The following is a 24,060-nucleotide window of genomic DNA, read 5'->3' as shown; positions in this document are numbered from 1 at the left end:
GAGTAGACGAGGACAGTGAATATGGGGGAGAGAAGATGAGGAGGACAGTGAATATGGGGGAGAGAAGACGAGGAGGACAGTGAATATGGGGGAGAGTAGATGAGGAGGACAGTGAATATGGGGGAGAGTAAAAGAGGAGGACAGTGTATATGGGGGAGAGTAGATGAGGAGGACAATGAATATGGGGGAGAGTAGACGAGGACAGTGAATATGGGGGAGAGAAGACGAGGAGGACAGTGAATATGGGGGAGAGTAGACGAGGAGGACAGTGAATATGGGGGAGAGAAGATGAGGAGGACAGTGAATATGGGGGAGAGTAGATAAGGAGGACAGTGAATATGGGGGAGAGTAGAAGAGGAGGACAGTGAATATGGGGGAGAGTAGATGAGGAGGACAGTGAGTATGGGCGAGAGTAGATGAGGAGGACTGTGAATATGGGGGAGAGTAGAAGAGGAGGACAGTGAATATGGGGGAGAGTAGACGAGGAGGACAGTGAATATGGGGGAGAGTAGAAGAGGAGGACAGTGAATATGGGGGAGAGTAGATGAGGAGGACAGTGAATATGGGCGAGAGTAGATGAGGAGGACCGTGAATATGGGGGAGAGTAGAAGAGGAGGACAGTGAATATGGGGGAGAGTAGACGAGGAGGACAGTGAATATGGGGGAGAGTAGACAAGGAGGACAGTGAATATGGGGGAGAGTATAAGAGGAGGACAGTGAATATGGGGGAGAGTAGACGAGGAGGACAGTGAATATGGGGGAGAGTAGAAGAGGAGGACAGTGTGGACAGAGGACTTGTTGAGTAATTAGACATGTTGGACACTAGGCATGGAGGACAGTGAACACGGAGAACATTTAGTATAGAAGATAGATGAAGCTTTCAAATTTTGGCGCGACTGGCTGACTATATACAAAGTGTGTAGAGGCTTTACAATTTTTTCCTGATGAACTGCTGCCTGAGGTGTCTGTCAGTAATGTATTCCTTTTTCCTCATAAAAAACATGCACGCTCAGCTGAGTTGACTGTACATGTGTATGAGGGAGTTAACCCCTTAAGGACCAGGGGTATTTAAACCTTTGCGTTTCCATTTTTGCTCACGGTCTTCCCGAACCCATATCCTTTTTTATTTTTCCGGCAGTATGGCCAAGTGAGGACTTTTTTTTACAGGACGAGTTATACATTTGAATGGCACCACTCATGTACTGTAAAACGGGGAAAATAATTCCAAGTGCTGTGAAATTGCAAAAAAAAGGGCAATTGCACAATTGTTTCTGGGATTTTTTTTACTATCTTCACTAAATGCTAAACCTGAGCTGCCATTATGATTCTCGAGGTCATTACGAGTTCACAGACACCAAACACATCTAGGTTATTTTTTATTTAAGTGGTGTAAAAAAAATCCTAAGTTTGTTAAAAAAAATAAAAATAAAAAATGTCGAAATTTTCTGAGACCTGCAGTGTCTCCATTTTTCAGGATCTGGTGTCGGGTGAGGGCTTATTTTTTGCGCGCCGGTCTGACGTTTTTATTGATACCATTTTGCTGCAGATACGTATTTCTTGCATATTGATTTTTTTCTCGTTTACCGATCGGATTAATTCTTTTTATTTATTGATAGATTGGGCGATTCTGAACGCGGCGATATCAAATATGTGTAGGTTTTTTTTAATTGTTTTATTTTGAATGGGGTGAAAGGGGGTGATTTGAACTTTTATATATTTTTTATTATTTAAATATTTTTAAAAGCATTTTTTTTACTTGCTTCAATAGTCTCCAGGAAAGACTAGAAGCTGCGATCACCTGATCACCTCTGCTACATTTAGGGCTGCAGCCCTGCTCTATGTAGCAGAAATGCTCACTTGCTATGAACGCCGACCGCTGGGTGGCGCTCATAGCTATCCGGCTATGACAATCGCAGGGGTCTCCTACAGACCCCGGGTTGTTATGCCAACACATCATTGACCCACGCTCATGTGACACAATCGCTAATGGGCAGGGTTAATGACATGACAGAGTTTGACAGCGGCATTTAACATATTAAAAGCCGCGGGTGGATCGCGATTCTTCCCACAACTATTAGGGGCACATGAAAGCTGGTCAGATAAGGTCACCGCCGGAACCCACACCCAACATGGGGAGGTGTCCAATGTCAGATATATACGTCTTTGGATGTTAAGGGGTTAAGAGGAATAGCTTTTGATAACCTGAAATATCTCCTCATACTCACTCTCTGCTCCACTAAGAAGTCTCCTCAACTGTGGTGACCACCTCTGGGTCTTCTCCTGTGCTGCACCTTTTCTTTGTCCTCATCTGTAGTGACCACCTCTGGGACTTCTCCTGTGCTGCTCCTTTTCTTTGTCCTCATCTCTGGTGACCACCTCTGGGCCTTCTCCTGTGCTGCTCTTCCTCCTTATCCTCATCTGTAGTGACCACCTCTGGGTCTTCTCCTGCGCTGCTCTTCCTCCTTATCCTCATCTATGGTGACCACCTCTGGGTCTTCTACTGTGCTGCTCTTCCTCCTTATCCTCATCTATGGTGACCACCTCTGGGTCTTCTCCTGTGCTGCTCTTCCTCCTTATCCTCATCTGTGGTAACCATCTCTGGGTCTTCTCCTGTGCTGCTCTTCCTCCTTATCCTCATCTGTGGTGACCACCTCTGGGTCTTCTCCTGCATTGCTCTTCCTCCTTATCCTCATCTGTTGTGACCACCTCTGGGTCTTCTCCTGCGCTGCTCTTCCTTCTTATCCTCATCTGTGGTGACCACCTCTGGGTCTTCTCCTGTGCAGCTCTTCCTCCTTATCTGTTGTGAGTTCCGTTCTGGAGCTCCCTCCTGTGGTTGCTAATGGTATTTTTGCGAGTTCTGCCCTTGGGCTCCCTCTGGTGGTTTCGAGTGGAACTGCTGCTCCGTTAGGTGGCTGTAGCAGCTGCCTTCACTAATCGCCTTGCCTGGGTTTGTTATTTAAACCTGCTCTGGGCTTTAGTCCATGCCTGCTGTCAATGTTCTTGATTGGATTTGATTCTTCCCTTGGATTTCTCATTTGGCCAGTCCTCGTCTGCAAAAGATAAGTTTTGCTAGTTTGTTTGTCCATTTGTTTGGACTCTATAGCTTTGTATTTTGTTTCTTTTGTCCAGCTTGTCACTATGTCTTATTCAGGCTAGCTGGAAGCTCTGGGAAAGCAGATTTGCCCCTCCACACCGTGAGTCGGTGTGGAGTTCATTTTTGTAAACTCTGCGTGGATTTTGTAGTTTTTAATACTGACCGCACAGTATCCTTTGCTCTCTGTCTATCTAGTTTAGTTTTGGCCTCCCTTTGCTGAATTCTAATTTCATTTCTGAGTTCGTCATTTCCCTCTCCTTTCACAGTCAATATTTGTGGGGGGCTGTCTTTCCTTTTGGGGGTTTCTCTGAGGCAAGATAGCTTTCTATTTCCTTCTTTAGGGGTAGTTATATCTGAGGCTGTGACGAGGTGTCTAGGGAGTGTCAGGAACATCCCACGGCTATTTCTAGTTGTGTTGTTAGGATTAGGGACTGCGGTCAGTAGAGATACCACCTTCTCAGAGCTCGTTCCATGTTGCGTTTTAGCCACCAGGTCATATCAGTGTGGCCTCTTAACCACCAGGTCATAACAGTACAGCAGGCCAAGAATGAATTGAATGCATCTCAAAAGAAGGAAAAAAAAAAAGGTGTTCTGAACCATTTTTTTTCTGTGCTCTGTTCTGTCTTCTTTTTCCTCTTGATATCTGGGTGGTGCTGGATATATGCTCTGGTATGGAGGTTCAGGGTTTGTTTTCTCGTGTGGATCAACTTGCTGCAAGAGTACAGAGTATCCAAGATTATATTGTTCAGACTCCGGCTCTAGAGCCAAGAATTCCTACTCCTGATTTGTTTTTTGGGGACAGATCCAAGTTTTTGAACTTTAAAAATAACTGCAATTGTTTTTTGCTTTGAAACCCCGTTCTTCTGGTGATCCCATTCAGCAAGTGAAAATCATCATATCCTTACTGCGTGGTGATCCTCAAGACTGGGCATTTGCTCTTGAAACAGGGAATCCGGCATTATTGAATGTAGATGCATTTTTTCAGGCGCTCGGATTGTTGTATGACGAACCTAACTCTGTAGAGCATGCTGAGAAAACACTGTTGGCCCTGTGTCTGGGTCAGGAAGCGGCAGAGTTATATTGCCAGAAATTTAGAAAATGGTCTGTGCTCACTAAATGGAATGAAGAGGCGCTGGCTGCTATTTTCAGAAAAGGTCTTTCTGAAACCCTTAAAGATGTTATGGTGGGCTTTCCTATGCCTACCGGTTTGAGCGAATCTATGTCTCTAGCCATTCAGATTGATCGGCGCTTGCGTGAGCGCAAGGCGGTGCACCATATGGCAGTGTCCTCTGAGCGAAGTCCTGACTCTATGCAATGTGATAGCATTTTGACTAGAGCAGAAAGGCAGAAATTCAGACGTCAGAATGGCCTGTGTTTTTACTGTGGTGATTCTGCTCATGCTATTTCTGATTGCCCTAAGCGTACTAGGAGGGTTCCTGGGTCTGTTACCATTAGTACTGTGCAGCCTAAATTTCTCTTGTCTGTTACCCTGATTTGCTCATTGTCGTCCTTTTCTGTTATGGCATTTGTGGATTCTGGCGCTGCCCTGAACTTGATGGACTTAGAATTTGCCAAGCGCTGTGGTTTTTCCTTGGAACCTTTGCAGAGTCCTATTCCCTTAAGGGGGATTGATGCTACTCCATTGGCCAAGAATAAACCTCAGTATTAGACACAGTTAACCATGTACATGGCTCCAGCACATCAGGAAAATATTCGTTTTTTGGTGTTGCATACTTTGCATGATGTTGTTGTGCTTTGTTTTCCATGGTTACAAGTACATAATCCAGTGCTGGATTGGAGATCTATGTCTGTGACTGGTTGTGGTTGTCGAGGAGTACATAGTGATATTCCTTTGATGTCCATTTCCTCGTCCCCTTCTTCTGAAGTTCCTGAGTTTTTGTCGGATTTCCAGGATGTATTTGATGAGCCCAAGTCCAGTTCCCTGCCTCCTCATAGGGACTGTGATTGTGCCATTAATTTGATTCCTGGCTATAAGTTCCCTAAGGGCCGACTTTTCAATCTGTCTGTGCCAGAGCATGCCGCTATGCGGAGTTATGCAAAGGAGTCCTTGGAGAAGGGTCATATTCGCCCGTCTTCGTCACCGTTGGGAGCGAGATTTTTTTTTGTTGCCAAGAAGGATGGCTCCTTGAGACCCTGTATAGATTATCGCCTTCTCAATAAGATCACTGTCAAATTCCAGTATCCGTTACCTTTGCTTTCTGATTTGTTTGCTCGGATTAAGGGTGCTAGTTGGTTTACTAAAATCGACCTTCGAGGGGCGTATAATTTTGTGCGTATTAAACAAGGCGATGAATGGAAAACAGCATTTAATACGCCCGAAGGCCATTTTGAATATCTTGTAATGCCATTCGGGCTCTCTAATGCTCCATCGGTATTTCAGTCCTTTATGCATGATATCTTCCGGAATTATCTGGATAAATTTATGATTGTGTATTTGGATGATATTTTGGTTTTCTCCGATGATTGGGAGTCTCATGTGAAGCAGGTTAGGATGGTGTTTCAGGTCCTTCATACTAATGCGTTGTTTGTGAAGGGGTCTAAGTGCCTCTTTGGAGTTCAGATGGTTTCTTTTTTGGGTTTCATTTTTTCTCCCTCGGCTATTGAAATGGACCCTGTTAAAGTCCAGGCCATTCATGATTGGACTCAACCTACATCTGTAAAGAGCCTTCAGAAATTTTTGGGCTTTGCCAATTTTTATCGTCGCTTTATTGCTAATTTTTCTAGTGTGGTGAAGCCTCTGACCGATTTGACGAGGAAGGGCGCTGATGTGGTGAATTGGTCCTCTGCGGCTGTTGAGGCCTTTAAGGAGCTTAAACGTCATTTTACTTCTGCCCCTGTGTTGCGTCAACCAGATGTTTCTCTCCCTTTTCAGGTTGCGGTTGATGCTTCTGAGATTGGGGCAGGGGCCGTTTTGTCTCAGAGAAATTCTGATGGCTCTTTGATGAAACCTTGTGCCTTCTTGTCCAGAAAATTTTCGTCTTCTGAGCGTAATTATGATGTCGGCAATCGGAGTTGTTGGCTATGAAGTGGGCATTTGAGGAGTGGCGTCATTGGCTTGAGGGAGCCAAGCATCGCGTGGTGGTCTTGACTGATCACAAGAATCTGATTTACCTCGAGTCTGCTAAGCGGTTGAATCTAGACAGGCTCGGTGGTCTTTGTTTTTCTCACATTTTGATTTTGTGGTCTTGTATATTCCTGGATCTAAGAATGTGAAGGCTGATGCCCTTTCTAGGAGTTTTTTGCCTGATTCTCCGGGAGTTCTTGAGCCGACTGGGATCCTCAAGGAGGGGGTGATTCTTTCTGCCATCTCCCCTGATTTGCGGCGGGTACTTCAGGAGTTTCAGGCTGATAAACCTGACCGCTGTCCTGTGGGCAAATTGTTTGTTCCTGATAGATGGACTAGTAGGGTAATTTCTGAGGTTCATTGTTCGGTGTTGGTTGGTCACCCTGGGATTTTCGGTACCGGAGATTTGGTGGCTAGGCCCTTTTGGTGGCCTTCCTTGTCGCGGGATGTGCGTTCGTTTGTGCAGTCCTGTGGGACCTGTGCTCGGGCTAAGCCTTGCTGTTCCCGTGCCAGTGAGTTGCTTTTGCCTTTGCCTATTCCTGAGAGGCCCTGGATGCATATTTCCATGGATTTTATTTCTGATCTTCCTGTTTCTCAGAAGATGTCTGTCATCTGGGTGGTTTGTGACCGGTTTTCTAAGATGGTCCATTTGGTGCCGTTGCCTAAGTTGCCTTCCTCTTCTGATTTGGTTCCATTATTTTTTCAGCATGTGGTTCGTTTGCATGGTATTCCGGAGAATATTGTGTCTGACAGAGGTTCCCAGTTCGTTTCTAGGTTTTGGCGGTCCTTTTGTGCTAGAATGGGCATTGATTTGTCTTTTTCTTCTGCATTCCATCCTCAGACAAATGGCCAAACGGAGCGAACCAATCAGACCTTGGAAACCTATTTTAGATGCTTCGTGTCTGCTGAACAGGATGATTGGGTGACCTTTTTGCCATTGGCCGAGTTTGCCCTTAATAATCGGGCTAGTTCGGCTACCTTGGTTTCGCCCTTTTTTTGTAACTTTGGTTTTCATCCTCGTTTTTCTTCAGGGCAGCTTGAGCCTTCTGACTGATTCCGTGGTGGACAGGTTGCAGCAAATTTGGACTCATGTGGTGGACAATTTGACGTTGTCTCAGGAGAAGGCTCAGCGTTTTGCTAACCATCGTCGGTGTGTTGGTCCCCGGCTTCGTGTTGGGGATTTGGTCTGGTTGTCTTCTCGTCATATTCCTATGAAGGTTTCTTCCCCTAAGTTCAAGCCTCGCTTTATTGGGCCTTATAAGATTTCTGAAATTATCAATCCAGTGTCTTTTCGTTTGGCCCTTCCAGCTTCCTTTTCCATTCATAATGTGTTCCATAGATCCTTGTTGCGGAGATATGTGGTACCTATGGTTCCCTCCGTTGATCCTCCTGCTCTGGTGTTGGTTGAGGGGGAATTGGAATACGTGGTAGAGAAGATTTTGGATTCTCGTTTTTCGAGGCGGAAGCCTCAGTATCTGGTCAAGTGGAAGGGTTATGGCCAGGAGGATAATTCTTGGGTTGTTGCCTCCGATGTTCATGCTCCCGATTTGGTTCATGCTTTCCATTTGGCTCATCCTGATCGGCCTGGGAGCTCTGGTGAGGGTTCGGTGACACCTCCTCAAGGGGGGGTACTGTTGTGAGTTCCATTCTGGAGCTCCCTCCTGTGGTTGCTAATGGTATTTTTGCGAGTTCTGCACTTGGGCTCCCTCTGGTGGTTTCGAGTGGAACTGCTGCTCCGTTAGGTGGCTGTAGCAGCTGCCTTCACTAATCGCCTTGCCTGGGATTGTTATTTAAACCTGCTCTGGGCTTTAGTCCATGCCTGCTGTCAATGTTCTTGGTTGGATTTGATTCTTCCCTTGGATTTCTCATATGGCCAGTCCTTGTCTGCAAAAGATAAGTTTTGCTAGTTTTGTTTGTCCATTTGTTTGGACTCTATTGCTTTGCATTTTGTCTCTTTTGTCCAGCTTGTCACTATGTCTTATTCAGGCTAGTTGGAAGCTCTGGGAAAGCAGATTTGCCCCTTCACACCGTGAGTCGGTGTGGAGTTCATTTTTGTAAACTCTGCGTGGATTTTGTAGTTTTTAATACTGACCGCACAGTATCCTTTGCTCTCTGTCTATCTAGTTTAGTTTTGGCCTCCCTTTGCTGAATTCTAATTTCATTTCTGAGTTCGTCATTTCCCTCTCCTTTCACAGTCAATATTTGTGGGGGGCTATCTTTCCTTTTGGGGGTTTCTCTGAGGCAAGATAGCTTTCTATTTCCTTCTTTAGGGGTAGTTATATCTGAGGCTGTGACGAGGTGTCTAGGAAGTGTCAGGAACATCCCACGGCTATTTCTAGTTGTGTTGTTAGGATTAGGCACTGCGGTCAGTAGAGATAGCACCTTCTCAGAGCTCGTTCCATGTTGCGTTTTAGCCATCAGGTCATATCAGTGTGGCTTCTTAACCACCAGGTCATAACACTTATCCTCATCTGTGGTGACCACCTCTGGGTCTTCTCCTGCGCTGCTCTTCCTCCTTATCCTCATCTGTGGTGACCACCTCTGGGCCTTCTCCTGCGCTGCTCTTCCTCCTTATCCTCATCTGTGGTGACCACCTCTGGGCCTTCTCCTGTGCTGCTCTTCCTCCTTATCCTCATCTGTAGTGACCACCTCTGGGCCTTCTCCTGTGCTGCTCTTCCTCCTTATCCTCATCTGTGGTGACCACCTCTGAGCCTTCTCCTGCGCTGCTCTTCCTCCTTATTCTCATCTGTGGTGACCACCTCTGGGTCTTCTCTTGTGCTGCTCTTCCTCATTATCCTCATCTGTAGTGACCACCTCTGGGTCTTCTCCTGTGCTGCTCTTCCTCCTTATGCTCATCTGTGGTGACCACCTCTGGGTCTTCTCCTGCACTGCTCTTCCTCCTTATGCTCATCTGTGGTGACCACCTCTGGGTCTTCTCCTGCGCTGCTCTTCCTCCTTATCCTCATCTGTAGTGACCACCTCTGGGTCTTCTCCTGTGCTACTCTTCCTCCTTATCCCCATCTGTGGTGACCACTAGGGTTGAGCGAAACGGGTCGGCCATTTTCAGAAGTTGCCGACTTTTGGCAAAGTCGGGTTTCATGAAACCCGACCCGACCCCTGTGTGGGGTCGGCCATGAAGTCGGCGATCTTCTGAATCTGGTATCGGAATTCCGATCCCGAGTTCCGATATGTTTGCAATATCGGAAATCGGTATCGGAATCCATATTTAAGTGTAAAATAAAGAATTAAAATAAAAAATATTGCTATACTCACCCTCTGACTCGCCCTGGTACTAACCAGCAGCCTTTCTTCCTTCGAATCAGCGCTTGCAGGACATTGCGGTGACGTCGCGGCTTGTGATTGGTCGTGCGAGCGGTCACATGGGCGGTCGCGCGACCAATCACAAGCCGCGACGTCACCGCGACGTCACCGCAAGGTCCTGCAACCGCTGATTCGAAGGAAGGAAGGTTCCCGGTTAGTACCAGGGCGCGTCCGAGGGTGAGTATAGCGATATTTTTTATTTTAATTCTTTATTTTACACTTAAATATGGATCGCAGGGCCTGAAGGAGAGTTTCCGCTCCTTCAGACCCTGGGAACCATTGGAAACCCAATGCACTGCATTGGGTTTCGAGTTTCGGCCGACCCCGACCCCGACTTTTTTATAGGATCGGCCGATTTCACTCGACCCGACTTTTGAAAAAGTCGGGTTTTCGTGAAACCCGACCCGATCGTATAAAACTAAAAGTCGCTCAACCCTAGTGACCACCTCTGGGCCTTCTCCTGTGCTGCTCTTCCTCCTTATCCTCATCTGTAGTGACCACCTCTGGGTCTTCTCCTGTGCTGCTCTTCCTCCTTATCCTCACCTGTGGTGACCACCTCTGGGCCTTCTCCTATGCTGCTCTTCCTCCTTATCCTCATCTGTAGTGACCACCTCTGGGTCTTCTCCTGTGCTGCTCTTCCTCCTTATCCTCACCTGTGGTGACCACCTCTGGGTCTTCTCCTGTGCTGCTCTTCCTCCTTATCCTCACCTGTGGTGACCACCTCTGGGCCTTCTCCTGTGCTGCTCTTCCTCCTTATCATCATCTGTGGTGACCACCTCTGGGCCTTCTCCTGCGCTGCTCTTCCTCCTTATCCTCATCTGTGGTGACCACCTCTGAGCCTTCTATGTTGCTTTTCCTTTTTGGAAGGATCTGCCTTGTTCTCAAGCTTTTTCTGTCCTCATGTTTATATTTTAATATTGTATCTGATTTTAGTTTATTTAAACAAAAACAATAACTCGCCACAAACGGAGATTAATAACATTTAAAAAGCATAATATTGGCTATAATACAACAACCAGCCTGGTCTATGTAAAGACCTGGTGTACCAATCCTGTGATTCCCAACTGGCCATGCTGTAGTATACATCCATGATATAACGGTAAATTACAACGCCAGAAGTGCACCAGATACAGTATACAATGATCTCAGTACATGACCTTCTCTGGTAGAACGTATGTTATATATACGTGGGATAGACCCATCAATAGTACTGGAAAATGTCATCATTTCACCATAAAAAGTGTAGTGTACGAGTATCATCACACATACAGGAGCTTCTCACAAAATTAGAATATCATCAAAAAGTGAATTTATTTCAGTTCTTCAAATACAAAAAGTAAAACTCCTACATTATATACACTAGTGGCCAAAAGTTTGGATACACTTGACGTGTTTAATGATTTTGGAGGCTTCTGGAACTTTCGGCCATCTTGCTTGCTTGATTACGTAATTATATTTATAATTTTTTAAAGCTACAGTCATCACTTGATCCTTTCAGTATACAGTCATGGACAAAACTTTTGAGAATGAGACAAATATTAATTGTTCCAAAGTCTACTGCTTTATTTTTTCTAATGGCAATTTGCATATACTCCTGAATGTCAGAGTGATCAGCTTAACAGCAATTACTGTACTTGCAAAGTCAATATTTGCCCAGAAAATGAACTTTAACCCCCAAAACCCATTTCAACATCACTGCAGTCCTGCCTTAAAAGGAGCAGCTAACATCGTTTTAGTGATTGATCCATTAACACAGGTGTGGGTGTTGATGAGGACAGGGCTGGCGATCAATCAGTCATGATTAAGTAAGAATGACATCACTGGACACTTTAAAAGGAGGCTGGTGCTTGGTATCATTGTTTCTCTTCAGTTAACCATGGTTATCTCTAAAGAAAAATGTGCAGCCATCATTGCACTGCACAAAAATGGCCTTACAGGGAAGAGTATTGCAGCTACAAAGATTGCACCTCAGTCAACAATCTATCGCATCATCAAGAACTTCAAGGAGAGAGCTTCCATTGTTGTCAAAAAGGCTCCAGGGCGCCCAAGAAAGACCAGCAAGCGCCAGGACCGTATCTTAAAACTGTTTCAGCTGCGGGATTGGACTACCAGCAGTGCCGAGCTTGCTCAGGAATGGCAGCAGGCTGGTGTGAGGCTTCTGCAAGCACTGTGAGGCGGAGACTCTTTAAGCAAGGCCTGGTTTCAAGGAGGGCAGCAAAGAAGCCACTTCTCTCCAGAAAAAACATCAGGGACCGACTGATATTCTGCAAAAGGTACAGGGAGTGGACTGCTGAGGACTGGGGCAAAGTCATTTTCTCTGATGAATCCCCTTTTCGATTGTTTGGGACATCTGGAAAACAGCTTATTCGGAGAAGAAGAGGTGAGCGATACCACCAGTCTTGTCTCATGCCAACTGTAAAGCATCCTGAAACCATTCATGTGTGGGGTTGCTTCTCAGCCAAGGGAATCGGCCTAAAAACACAGCCATGAATAAAGAATGGTACCAGAATGTCCTCCAAGAGCAACTTCTCCCAACCGTCCAAGAGCAGTTTGGCGCCCAACAATGCCTTTTCCAGCATGATGGATCATCTTGCCATAAAGCAAAGGTGATAACTAAATGGCTCATGGAACAAAACAGAAGACTCGCTACACTCATCAGGAAGGCGTTAAACTAGAAGAAGAGGGGACGGGAAGAAAAACATTAGACTTGAACAAAGAAGATCCAGGAAAACATACTCAGAAGGGAGGTAAGAACATTTCTAAAACAATCCACAGCGAGGAGATTGGAACAAAACAAAATCGTCTAAACTGCATGCTTGCAAACGCCAGAAGCCTGACAAACAAGATGGAAGAACTAGAAGCAGAAATATCTACAGGTAACTTTGACATAGTGGGAATAACCGAGACATGGTTAGATGAAAGCTATGACTGGGCAGTTAACTTACAGGGTTACAGTCTGTTTAGAAAGGATCGTAAAAATCGGAGAGGAGGAGGGGTTTGTCTCTATGTAAAGTCTTGTCTAAAGTCCACTTTAAGGGAGGATATTAGCGAAGGAAATGAGGATGTCGAGTCCATATGGGTCGAAATTCATGGAGGGAAAAATGGTAACAAAATTCTCATTGGGGTCTGTTACAAACCCCCAAATATAACAGAAACCATGGAAAGTCTACTTCTAAAGCAGATAGATGAAGCTGCAACCCATAATGAGGTCCTGGTTATGGGGGACTTTAACTACCCGGATATTAACTGGGAAACAGAAACCTGTGAAACCCATAAAGGCAACAGGTTTCTGCTAATAACCAAGAAAAATTATCTTTCACAATTGGTGCAGAATCCAACCAGAGGAGCAGCACTTTTAGACCTAATACTATCTAATAGACCTGACAGAATAACAAATCTGCAGGTGGTCGGGCATCTAGGAAATAGCGACCACAATATTGTACAGTTTCACCTGTCTTTCACTAGGGGGACTTGTCAGGGAGTCACAAAAACACTGAACTTTAGGAAGGCAAAGTTTGACCAGCTTATAGATGCCCTTAATCTGGTAGACTGGGACAATATCCTCAGAAATAAGAATACAGATAATAAATGGGAAATGTTTAAGAACATCCTAAATAGGCAGTGTAAGCGGTTTATACCTTGTGGGAATAAAAGGACTAGAAATAGGAAAAACCCAATGTGGCTAAACAAAGAAGTAAGACAGGCAATTAACAGTAAAAAGAAAGCATTTGCACTACTAAAGCAGGATGGCACCATTGAAGCTCTAAAAAACTATAGGGAGAAAAATACTTTATCTAAAAAACTAATTAAAGCTGCCAAAAAGGAAACAGAGAAGCACATTGCTAAGGAGAGTAAAACTAATCCCAAACTGTTCTTCAACTATATCAATAGTAAAAGAATAAAAACTGAAAATGTAGGCCCCTTAAAAAATAGTGAGGAAAGAATGGTTGTAGATGACGAGGAAAAAGCGAACATATTAAACACCTTCTTCTCCACGGTATTCACGGTGGAAAATGAAATGCTAGGTGAAATCCCAAGAAACAATGAAAACCCTATATTAAGGGTCACCAATCTAACCCAAGAAGAGGTGCGAAACCGGCTAAATAAGATTAAAATAGATAAATCTCCGGGTCCGGATGGCATACACCCACGAGTACTAAGAGAACTAAGTAATGTAATAGATAAACCATTATTTCTTATTTTTAGTGACTCTATAGCGACAGGGTCTGTTCCGCAGGATTGGCGCATAGCAAATGTGGTGCCAATATTCAAAAAGGGCTCTAAAAGTGAACCTGGAAATTATAGGCCAGTAAGTCTAACCTCTATTGTTGGTAAAATATTTGAAGGGTTTCTGAGGGACGTTATTCTGGATTATCTCAATGAGAATAACTGTTTAACTCCATATCAGCATGGGTTTATGAGAAATCGCTCCTGTCAAACCAATCTAATCAGTTTTTATGAAGAGGTAAGCTATAGGCTGGACCACGGTGAGTCATTGGACGTGGTATATCTCGATTTTTCCAAAGCGTTTGATACCGTGCCGCACAAGAGGTTGGTACACAAAATGAGAATGCTTGGTCTGGGGGAAAATGTGTGTAAATGGGTTAGTAACTGGCTTAGTGATAGAAAGCAGAGGGTGGTTATAAATGGTATAGTCTCTAACTGGGTCGCTGTGACCAGTGGGGTACCGCAGGGGTCAGTATTGGGACCTGTTCTCTTCAACATATTCATTAATGATCTGGTAGAAGGTTTACACAGTAAAATATCGATATTTGCAGATGATACAAAACTATGTAAAGCAGTTAATACAAGAGAAGATAGTATTCTGCTACAGATGGATCTGGATAAGTTGGAAACTTGGGCTGAAAGGTGGCAGATGAGGTTTAACAATGATAAATGTAAGGTTATACACATGGGAAGAGGGAATCAATATCACCATTACACACTGAACGGGAAACCACTGGGTAAATCTGACAGGGAGAAGGACTTGGGGATCCTAGTTAATGATAAACTTACCTGGAGCAGCCAGTGCCAGGCAGCAGCTGCCAAGGCAAACAGGATCATGGGGTGCATTAAAAGAGGTCTGGATACACATGATGAGAGCATTATACTGCCTCTGTACAAATCCCTAGTTAGACCGCACATGGAGTACTGTGTCCAGTTTTGGGCACCGGTGCTCAGGAAGGATATAATGGAACTAGAGAGAGTACAAAGGAGGGCAACAAAATTAATAAAGGGGATGGGAGAACTACAATACCCAGATAGATTAGCGAAATTAGGATTATTTAGTCTACAAAAAAGACGACTGAGGGGCGATCTAATAACCATGTATAAGTATATAAGGGGACAATACAAATATCTCGCTGAGGATCTGTTTATACCAAGGAAGGTGACGGGTACAAGGGGGCATTCTTTGCGTCTGGAGGAGAGAAGGTTTTTCCACCAACATAGAAGAGGATTCTTTACTGTTAGGGCAGTGAGAATCTGGAATTGCTTGCCTGAGGAGGTGGTGATGGCGAACTCAGTCGAGGGGTTCAAGAGAGGCCTGGATGTCTTCCTGGAGCAGAACAATACTGTATCATACAATTATTAGGTTCTGTAGAAGGACGTAGATCTGGGGATTTATTATGATGGAGTATAGGCTGAACTGGATGGACAAATGTCTTTTTTCGGCCTTACTAACTATGTTACTATGTTACTATGTAAAACATAGAGATTTTGGGTCCATGGCCTGGAAACTCCCCAGATCTTAATCCCATTGAGAACTTGTGGTCAATCATCAAGAGACGGGTGGACAAGCAAAAACCAACAAATTCTGGCTAAATGCAAGCATTGATTATGCAAGAATGGACTGCTATCAGTCAGGATTTGGTCCAGAAGTTGATTGAGAGCATGCCAGGGAGAATTGCAGAGGTCTTGAAGAAGAAGGGTCAACACTGCAAATATTGACTTGCTGCATTAACTCATTCTAACTGTCAGTATAACCTATTGGTACTCATAATATGATTGCAATTATATTTCTGTATGTGATATAAACATCAGACAAACACTAATAAAAACCAGAGGGCAGCAGATCATGTGAAAATATAATTTTGGTGTCATTCTCAAATATTTTGGCCATGACTGTAGGTCCTACAGGCTTTAATTTATTTACAAACTATTGAGAATTTGCATTTCTTGTATTTTATTAATATTTAAATAAAATTGTTATAACTGATTATTCATGTCTATTTTAAGCTCACAAACTCCTTAATGATTGTGTTTTTTTAGATTTTATTAATGCCAGCCACAAAGAGGTTTGATTGGTCTTCTAAAAAGAGACCTATGGCTATTGTTTTGAGGAAGGAGGGATACAGTTTCAGAGAAATTGCTGGAAAGATTGGTGGTGGAGTCACTGCTTCTGGAGGGCAAAAGCTGTGCTCACGATTTGCTGATAGTTTCAGCATCAAAACTAAGTGTGGAAGAGGAAGGAAAAAGGCAACAACTCCAAAAACAGACAGAAGGATTGATAGGTTAGCCTTGCAAAACAGAAGAGCATCAGCCAAGGAACTCAACCAGTTCTTGCACGATGGAGAAGTTTCGGTGTCGGAGAGAAGAGTACGTCGCCAGTTACTTGATGCCGGTCTGAAAGCACAAACACCAAGGAAAAAGCCATTCCCAAATCTTAAACAGAGAAGTAAGAGAATTTCCTGGATCAAAGAACATCTTAGCTGGACAACTGAAGATTGGAAGAACGTAATCTGGAGCGATGAAACGAGAATGTAAATTTTTGGTAGTGACGGAGTGCGTTCTGTTCGGAGAAGGCCAAAGGAAGTCTGTCTTCCAGAGTGTATGACGGCTACAAGGGAACATCCTGAGAGTGTTATGATACGGGGCTGTATGTCCTGGCATGGAATTGGGAGAATACAGGTCCTTGAGGGAACTGTAAATGCTCCAAAATATATTCATCATGTCCTTGAACCAAAGCTCATCCCATTAATTCGTGACCTTGGCGAGGAACAAGCCGAAATTATTTTTCAACAGGATGGAGCACCATGTCACACTGCAAGGCAACGCCTAAAATGGTTTGAAAAGAAACAAAATTTCTGTGCTCTCATGGCCAGGAACTAGTCCTGATCTGAACCCTATCGAAAATCTGTGGTCAGGATTAAAGCGATTGGTTTCTACTAACCGACCGAGCAACAAACAGGCAGTGATTGCAGCTGTTATCAGTTCCTGGGGCCAGGTTATAACCACAGAGAACCTGAGAAGTCTTGTGGAATCAATGCCAAGCAGATGCAAAGCTGTTATCGATGCTGAAGGATACCCTGCGTGCTGCTAAAGAAAGAACACATGGGGATGGCAGGAAATTAACATATTAGAACGCACGTGGAATTTTGGCAATTCCACTGTTCTTATAGAAGTAATTAGATATTTTGCACTATGGTAACCTTTCTTCCTATGTAGAGGTGTTCTAATCTAGCTTAGACTACTTGTGAGATTATTGTTATAAACACTTTGTATGATTGCATGCTAAAAACTTTAATAAATGACAAAAATTTGAAGTGTAGAGTCATTACACACAGAGTGATCTATTTCACATGTTTATTTCTGTTAATGTTGATGATTATGGCTTACAGCCAATGAAAACCCAAAAGTCATTATCTCAGTAAATTAGAATAATTAACAATAAACACCTGTAAAGGCTCCTAAATGTTTATAAAGGTCCTTAGTCTGTTTCAGTAGCTCCACAATCATGGGGAAGACTGCTGACCTGACAGATGTCCAGAAGGCGTCACTGACACACTCCACAAGGAGGGGAAGCCACAAAAGATCATTACTAAAGAAGGCAGCTCTTCACACAGTGCTGGATCCAAGAATATTAATGGAAAGTGGAGTGGAAGGAAAAAGTGTGGTAGAAAAAGGTGCACAAGCAACCGGGATAACCAAAGGAAAGGATTGTTAAGAAAAAATCATTCAATAATGTGGGGGAGATTGACAAGGAGAGGACTGCTGCTGGAGTCATTGTTTCACCACACACAGACGTATCCAGGACATGGACTACAAGTGTCACATTCCTTGTGTCCGGCCACTCATGACCAATAGACAAGGTCAGAAGCGTCTTACCTGGGCCAAGGAGAAAAAGAACCGGACTGTTGGCAGTGCTCCAAGGTGTTGTTTTCAGATGAAAGTAAGTTTTGCATTTAATTTGGAAATCAGGGTCCCAGAGTCTGGAGGAAGAGTGGAGAGGCCACAATCCAAGCTGCTGGAGGTCTAATGTGAAGTCTCCACAATCAGTGATGGTTTGGGAGCCATGTCATCTGCTGGTGTAGGTCCACTGTGTTTTATCAAGACCAAAGTCAGCGCAGCCGTCTACCAGGACATTTTAGAGCACTTCATGCTTCTCCCTTCTGACAAGCTTTCTGGAGATGGAAATGTCATTCTCCAGCAGGACTTGGCCCCTGTCCACACTGCCAAAAGTACCAATACCTGGTGTAAAAACAACAGTATCACTGGGCTTGATTGGCAGCAAACTCGCCTGACATTAACCCCATAGAGAATCTATGGAGTATTGTCAAGAGGAAGATGAGACACCAGACCCAACAATGCAGACGAGCTGAAGGCTGCTATCAAAGCAACCTGGGCTTCCATAACCCCCCAGCAGTACCACAGGCTGATCGACCTCCATGCCACGCCACATTGATGCAAAAGGAGCCGCGACCAAGTATTGAGTGCATTTACTGAACAGACATTTCAGATTTTACAATCATTTTTCATGCTGGTGTTATAAAGTATTCTAATTTACTGAGATAATGACTTTTGTGTTTTCATTACCTGTAAGCCATAATCATCAACATTAACAGAAAAACACGTGAAATAGATCACTGTGTATAATAACTATAGAATATACTTTTTGTATTGAAGAACTGAAATAAATTCACTTTTTAATGATATTCTAATTTTGTGAGAAGCCCCTGTATGTTATTCAGCAAAAAGAACTATACTCATTTCATGTAATTTCCAGATAAATTTACTAGACCGGCATGACCAATGTATTTTTCAAAAGGAAATCATATTAGAAAGCCATGAGAGATGACACATAGGAATATTGCCCCACTCGTATCGCCGCCAACAATGCGGCCTCATCAGGGGCAGGTGGAGTATATATATATATATATTTATATGTTGTCTACATGTCTCTTTTTTCTTTTCTGTCCTTATGCTATAATTGATGGGCAGCAATTGATCCCCCTCTGATAAATAGGTGGTGCCTCTAAAATACGACATATAGTTAACATTGTATCTGGTTGTAGCCATCAGTGTATGCTGGGTCTTATTGTACAGCGCTGCAGACTATGTGTACACTATATAAGTATAGCCCTATATAACACCGGTCTCCTCACTATCGTATTATACAGAAGCTGGTGAAGACCACAAAACAGGAATTCTGGATTGGGCTAATGAGTCGTGGCACTGAACACAATGGAGCATGGACGGGAAAATGGGACGATGAGAGCATCGAGTAAGTGGCACGTGTCCAATGTAGATCATGGTCCCTCCGTAATGATCACATGGTCCTAAAGATGGCTGCTGCCCCCACCATGTGTGACTGCTGTATGATACTCCCAGTAGTGTATACTGGTGTACAGTGGATATACTGGACCAGTGTTATCTATAGAGACCACTACTGATCCCTCCATAGCACAATGTGTTGTGTCTCCTGGCCCCTCAGTAATGACCACATGGTCCTAAAGATGGCTGCTGCCCCCACCGTGTGTGACTGCTGTATGATACTGTTGTGAATTCCGCTCTTGGGCTCCCTCCGGTGGTTGTAAGTGGCACTTTTGTGAGTTCTGCTCTTGGGCTCCCTCTTGTGGTTTCAAGTGGTATGGCTGCTCCTTGGAGTTAGCTGTCTGCAGCTGCTTCCACTGATCGTCTTTTCTGCTCGGCTATTTATGCCTGGCTCTGTCCTTCAGCCAGTGCCACTTGTAAATGGTTCCTGGTTGGATTCACATCTCTTTGGATTTCCCTGTTATCCTGACCAGTTCAGCAAAGCTAAGTTCTTGCTTGCTCTTTTCTGTTCACAGATTGTGGACTTATCCGTTCTGTGCTTTCTATGTTTGTCCAGCGTTATCAGTATGAATTAATTCTGTCTTGCTGGAAGCTCTGGGAAGCAGATTTACCCTCCACACCTTTAGTCAGGTGTGGAGATTTTTTGTTAACTCTGCGTGGATTTTTGTAGTGTTTTATACTGACCGCACAGTATTCCATCCTGTCCTATCTATCAAGCTAGACTGGCCTCCTGTGCTCATCCTGGTTTCATTCTGTGTATGTCTTTTCCCTCTCCACTCACAGTCATTATTTGTGGGGGGCTAATCTATCCTTTGGGGATTTTCTCTGAGGCAAGTTAGTTTTCCTGCTTCTATCTTTAGGGGTAGTTAGCTCTTAGGCTGTGACGAGGTGCCTAGGGAGAGTTAGGAGCATCCCACGGCTACTTCTAGTGTTGTGTTGAGCTTAGGGACTGCGGTCAGTACAGTTACCACTTCCTTCAGAGCTCGTTACATGTTGCTCCTAAACCACCGCATCATAACAGATACTCCCAGTAGTGTATACTGGTGTACAGTGGATATACTGGACCAGTGTTATCTATAGAGACCACTACTGGTCCCTCCATAGCACAATGTGTCATGTCTCCTGGCCCCTCAGTAATGACCACATGGTCCTAAAGATGGCTGTTGTCTCCCACTATGTGTGACTGCTGTATGATACTCCGTGTGTATATTGGTGTACAGTGGATATACTGGGCCAGTGTTATCTATATAGACCACTACTGGTCCCTCCATAGCACATTGTCTCATGGCTCCTGGTTCTCCAGGTTGTGAGCGGAGCAGCCATTTTCATCTAGAGTATTGCTATTCCGCCCCACCACTCTCATAACTTTATAGTCCTGATAATTGATCAAGGTGGAGGCTGAAGACGTCTTTGGAGGATTTTCTGTATATTCTTTCAACTCCTGAATGAAAATTCGGTATCTTCTAAGAAATCACCATGTCACCTGGAGACTTTATTTCCTACACATTTTTCTTGCATCCTCTAAAAGCTTTCTTTACTCCAAGGTCCACATTGTCATGTTTTTCTGCATTATGGAGCCGCATAAAACTTAAGCTATATCAAATGCTGACTGTTACTTTGTGGTAGCTTTTATCTCTCTATGCATAATATTTGTGCCTTTATACAGCAGCGGCACATTGAGGCCCTCGTATGTAGGATTATACACTGCTCAACAAAATAAAGGGAACACATACACAATGTAACTCCAAGTCAATCACTTCTGCGAAATCATCCTGTCCAGTTATGAAGCAACACCGATTGTGAATCAGTTCCTGTTGTTGGGCAAATGGATCAGACAACAGGCAGAAATGATCGGCAATTAGCAAGACAAACCCTACAAAGGAGCGGTTCTGCAGGGGGTGACCACAGACCATTTCTCTGTTCTCATCCTTTTTGGCTTTTGCATTTTGTCATTGCTCCACCCTAGAGGTACAGTACAGAAGCATGAGGTGGTTTTTACAACCCACAGAAGTTACTCAGGTAGTGCAGCTCATCCAGGATGGCACACCAATGCAAGCTGTAGCAACAAGGTTAGCTGTGTTTGTCAGTGTAGTGTCCAGAGCATGGAGCAGACACCAGGACACAGGCCAGTAACCCAGGAAACGAGGAGGGGGCCATAGGAGGGCAAAACCCAGCAGCAGGACCAATACCTCAGCCTTTGTGCAAAGAGGAACAGGAGGAGCAGTGCCAAAGCCCTGCAAAGTGTCCTCCAGCAGGCCTCTAACATCCATGTGTCTAATCAAATGGTCAGAAACAGACTCCATGATGGTGTTATGAGGGCCCAACATCCAGAAGTGGATGTTGTGCTTACAGCCCAACACCGTGCAAGGAGATTGGCATTTGCCAAAGCACACCAAAATTGGCAGATTCGACATTGACACCCTGTGCTCTTCACAGAGAAGAGCAGGTTCACACTGAGAACATGTGGCAGACATGACAGAGTCTGGGGATGCCATGGAGAACGTTCTGCTGCCTGCAACATCCTCCAGCATTAGTGCTTTGGCAGTGGGTCTGGAATGGTGTGGGGTGGCATTTCTTTGGAGGACAGCACAGCCCTCCATGTGCTCACCAGAGATATGGACAAAAGGCAAGGAGCCAGCACACCGAGGAAATGCAGAAGGACGGATCTCCGTCCTGACGTGACGTGAAGAATATCCAAGAAAATGAAAAGATGATCCAGCTTCCAAATAAAATATAAAAGTTTAATCCAACATATTAAAATAAGGAAACAACTTAAAGACCGCTTGGTCGAAACGCGTCGCTCGCCTTACTATGTGTATGATGCCGTCCCAGGAGTTGTCTCCTTATTTTAATATGTTGGATTAAACTTTTATATTTTATTTGGAAGCTGGATCATCTTTTCGTTTTCTCACCAGAGATACCCTGACTGCCATTAGGTACTGGGATGAGATCCTCAGACCCATTGTGAGACCATATGCTGGTGCACTGGGCCCTGCGTTCCTTATGATGCATGGCAATGTGAGGGGTCATGTGGCTGAAGTTTGTCAGCAGTTCCTGCATGATAACTGCATTGATGCTATGGATTGGCCTGACCATTCCTCATACCTAAATCCATTCTAGCACATCTGGGACATCATGTCTTGTTCCACCTACTAATGCCACGTTGCACCACAGACTGTCCAGGAGTTGATTGATGCTTTAATCCAGGTCTGGGATCAGATCCCTCAGGAGACCATCCGCTGCCTCATCAGTAGCATATTGTTATAAACTTAGTGCTAAGTGCAGTGGAGATCAGTATCATGGGTCAGAAAAGAGGCCGAGAGACTACAGGTTAAGAGTTCAAGAATATTTATGATGGTATGCAGGTAAACAGCTATGACACAGCAAGTTAGTAGCAGACAGAGCTGGATAAGCAGTAAGCACGTGTACAGACCGTGGAAGTCCAAGTATGTCAGGTCCAGAGACCTGGAGACCAGGCCAGGCCTCCTAGCAGGGAACAGTCCAGCAGCAGAGAGGAGTGCAGAGCAGATCCAAGGAAACAAGTCTTACGATGAAGAGATGTAGATCCGGAGACAGACGGGGTATCCCAAGGTAACAAAGAACCAGCAAGATAGCAGTTCTTCCAGCTTGATCACAAGTCCAGGAACAAGATACTCAAGCAATGAGTAATATACAGAGCTCCCTTATATACACCACAGACAGGAACAGGGAAAGTTTGACTGGAAGCAAGATGGCCCCCGTGAGGCCAGTGACTCCATCTTAGGTAAGGGCAAAAGTAACTGAACTGAGGGCAACAGCAGACAGGAACAGATGTACATTCCAAATCCTTACACATACGCAAGAGTTGTAGGGAGGTTATACAGGCACATGGAGGCCACACACACTACTGAGCATCATTTCCTTGTCTTGAGGTATTGCCACTGATGTTGGAACAACCTGTAATTTTATTTTCCACTTTGATTTCAAGTATCATTCTACATCCAGACCTACATGGGATATTAATTCTGATTTACATTGATCATTTTTATATTTTATTGATCTCAACGAATTCCACTATGTAATAAATAAAGACTTGCAACTGGAATATTTCATTCAGTGATATCTAGGATGTGGGAATTTAGTGTTCCCTTTATTTTTTTGGATCAGTGTATATATCAGTGCAGCATAAGGTCATGTTCACACGTTCAGTATATGTAACCAGGAGTGGGTGATAAATACAGACGTGGTGACGAGTTTCTATTAGACTTTTCCTCTGATTGTTCCTCTCCTGTTATGAATAGGTAATTCAGAACCACAATGGACCTTGAAGTTCAGAGCACACAAAGTGACCTGACAATAACCAAAAGACATAGGACGAGCTCTGAGACTTGGGAACTCTGCTGACCGCAATTCCTAATCCTATCCAACCACACTAGAGGCAGCCGTGGATTGCGCCTAACGCTCCCTATGCAACTCGGCACAGCCTGAGAAACTAGCTAGGCCTAAGAAGGAAAAATAAGCCTACCTTGCCTCAGAGAAATACCCCAAAGGAAAAGGCAGCCCCCCACATATAATGACTGTGAGTTGAGATGAAAATACAAACGCAGAGATGAAATAGATTTAGCAAAGTGAGGCTCAACTTACTGAACAGACCGAGGATAGACAAGATTGCGTTGCGGTCAACACAAAACCCTACAAACAACCACGCAGAGGGGGCAAAAAGACCTTCCGCACCGACTAACGGTACGGAGGTGCTCCCTCTGCGTCCCAGAGCTTCCAGCAAGCAAGAAAAACCAATAAAGCAAGCTGGACAGAAAAAATAGCAAACAAAAATAACACAAGCAAAACTTAGCTTATGCAGGAAGACAGGCCACAGGAACGATCCAGGAGGAAGCAAGACCAATACTAGAACATTGACTGGAGGCCAGGAGCAAAGCACTAGGTGGAGTTAAATAGAGCAGCACCTAACGACTTCACCACATCACCTGAGGAAGGAAACTCAGAAGCCGCAGTACCACTTGTGACCACA

General features: G+C 44.3%; 1 protein-coding gene across 1 annotated transcript in view; it reads left to right on the top strand.

Annotated features, from left to right (window-relative positions):
• LOC138657566 (killer cell lectin-like receptor subfamily G member 1) overlaps positions 1–24,060 on the top strand; it is a 179,703-nt gene that overhangs the window by 142,500 nt on the left and 13,143 nt on the right. Inside the window, exon 8 of the mRNA XM_069745329.1 lies at positions 18,899–19,002. Coding sequence (XP_069601430.1) covers positions 18,899–19,002 — 104 coding nt within the window. The remainder of the gene's footprint in view (positions 1–18,898; positions 19,003–24,060) is intronic.

Source organism: Ranitomeya imitator, chromosome 1, assembly GCF_032444005.1.
Source record: "Ranitomeya imitator isolate aRanImi1 chromosome 1, aRanImi1.pri, whole genome shotgun sequence".
NCBI lineage: Eukaryota > Metazoa > Chordata > Amphibia > Anura > Dendrobatidae > Ranitomeya > Ranitomeya imitator.
The sequence above is the reverse complement of the archived record's forward strand: the minus strand, read 5'-3'. Positions and strand labels throughout refer to the sequence as shown.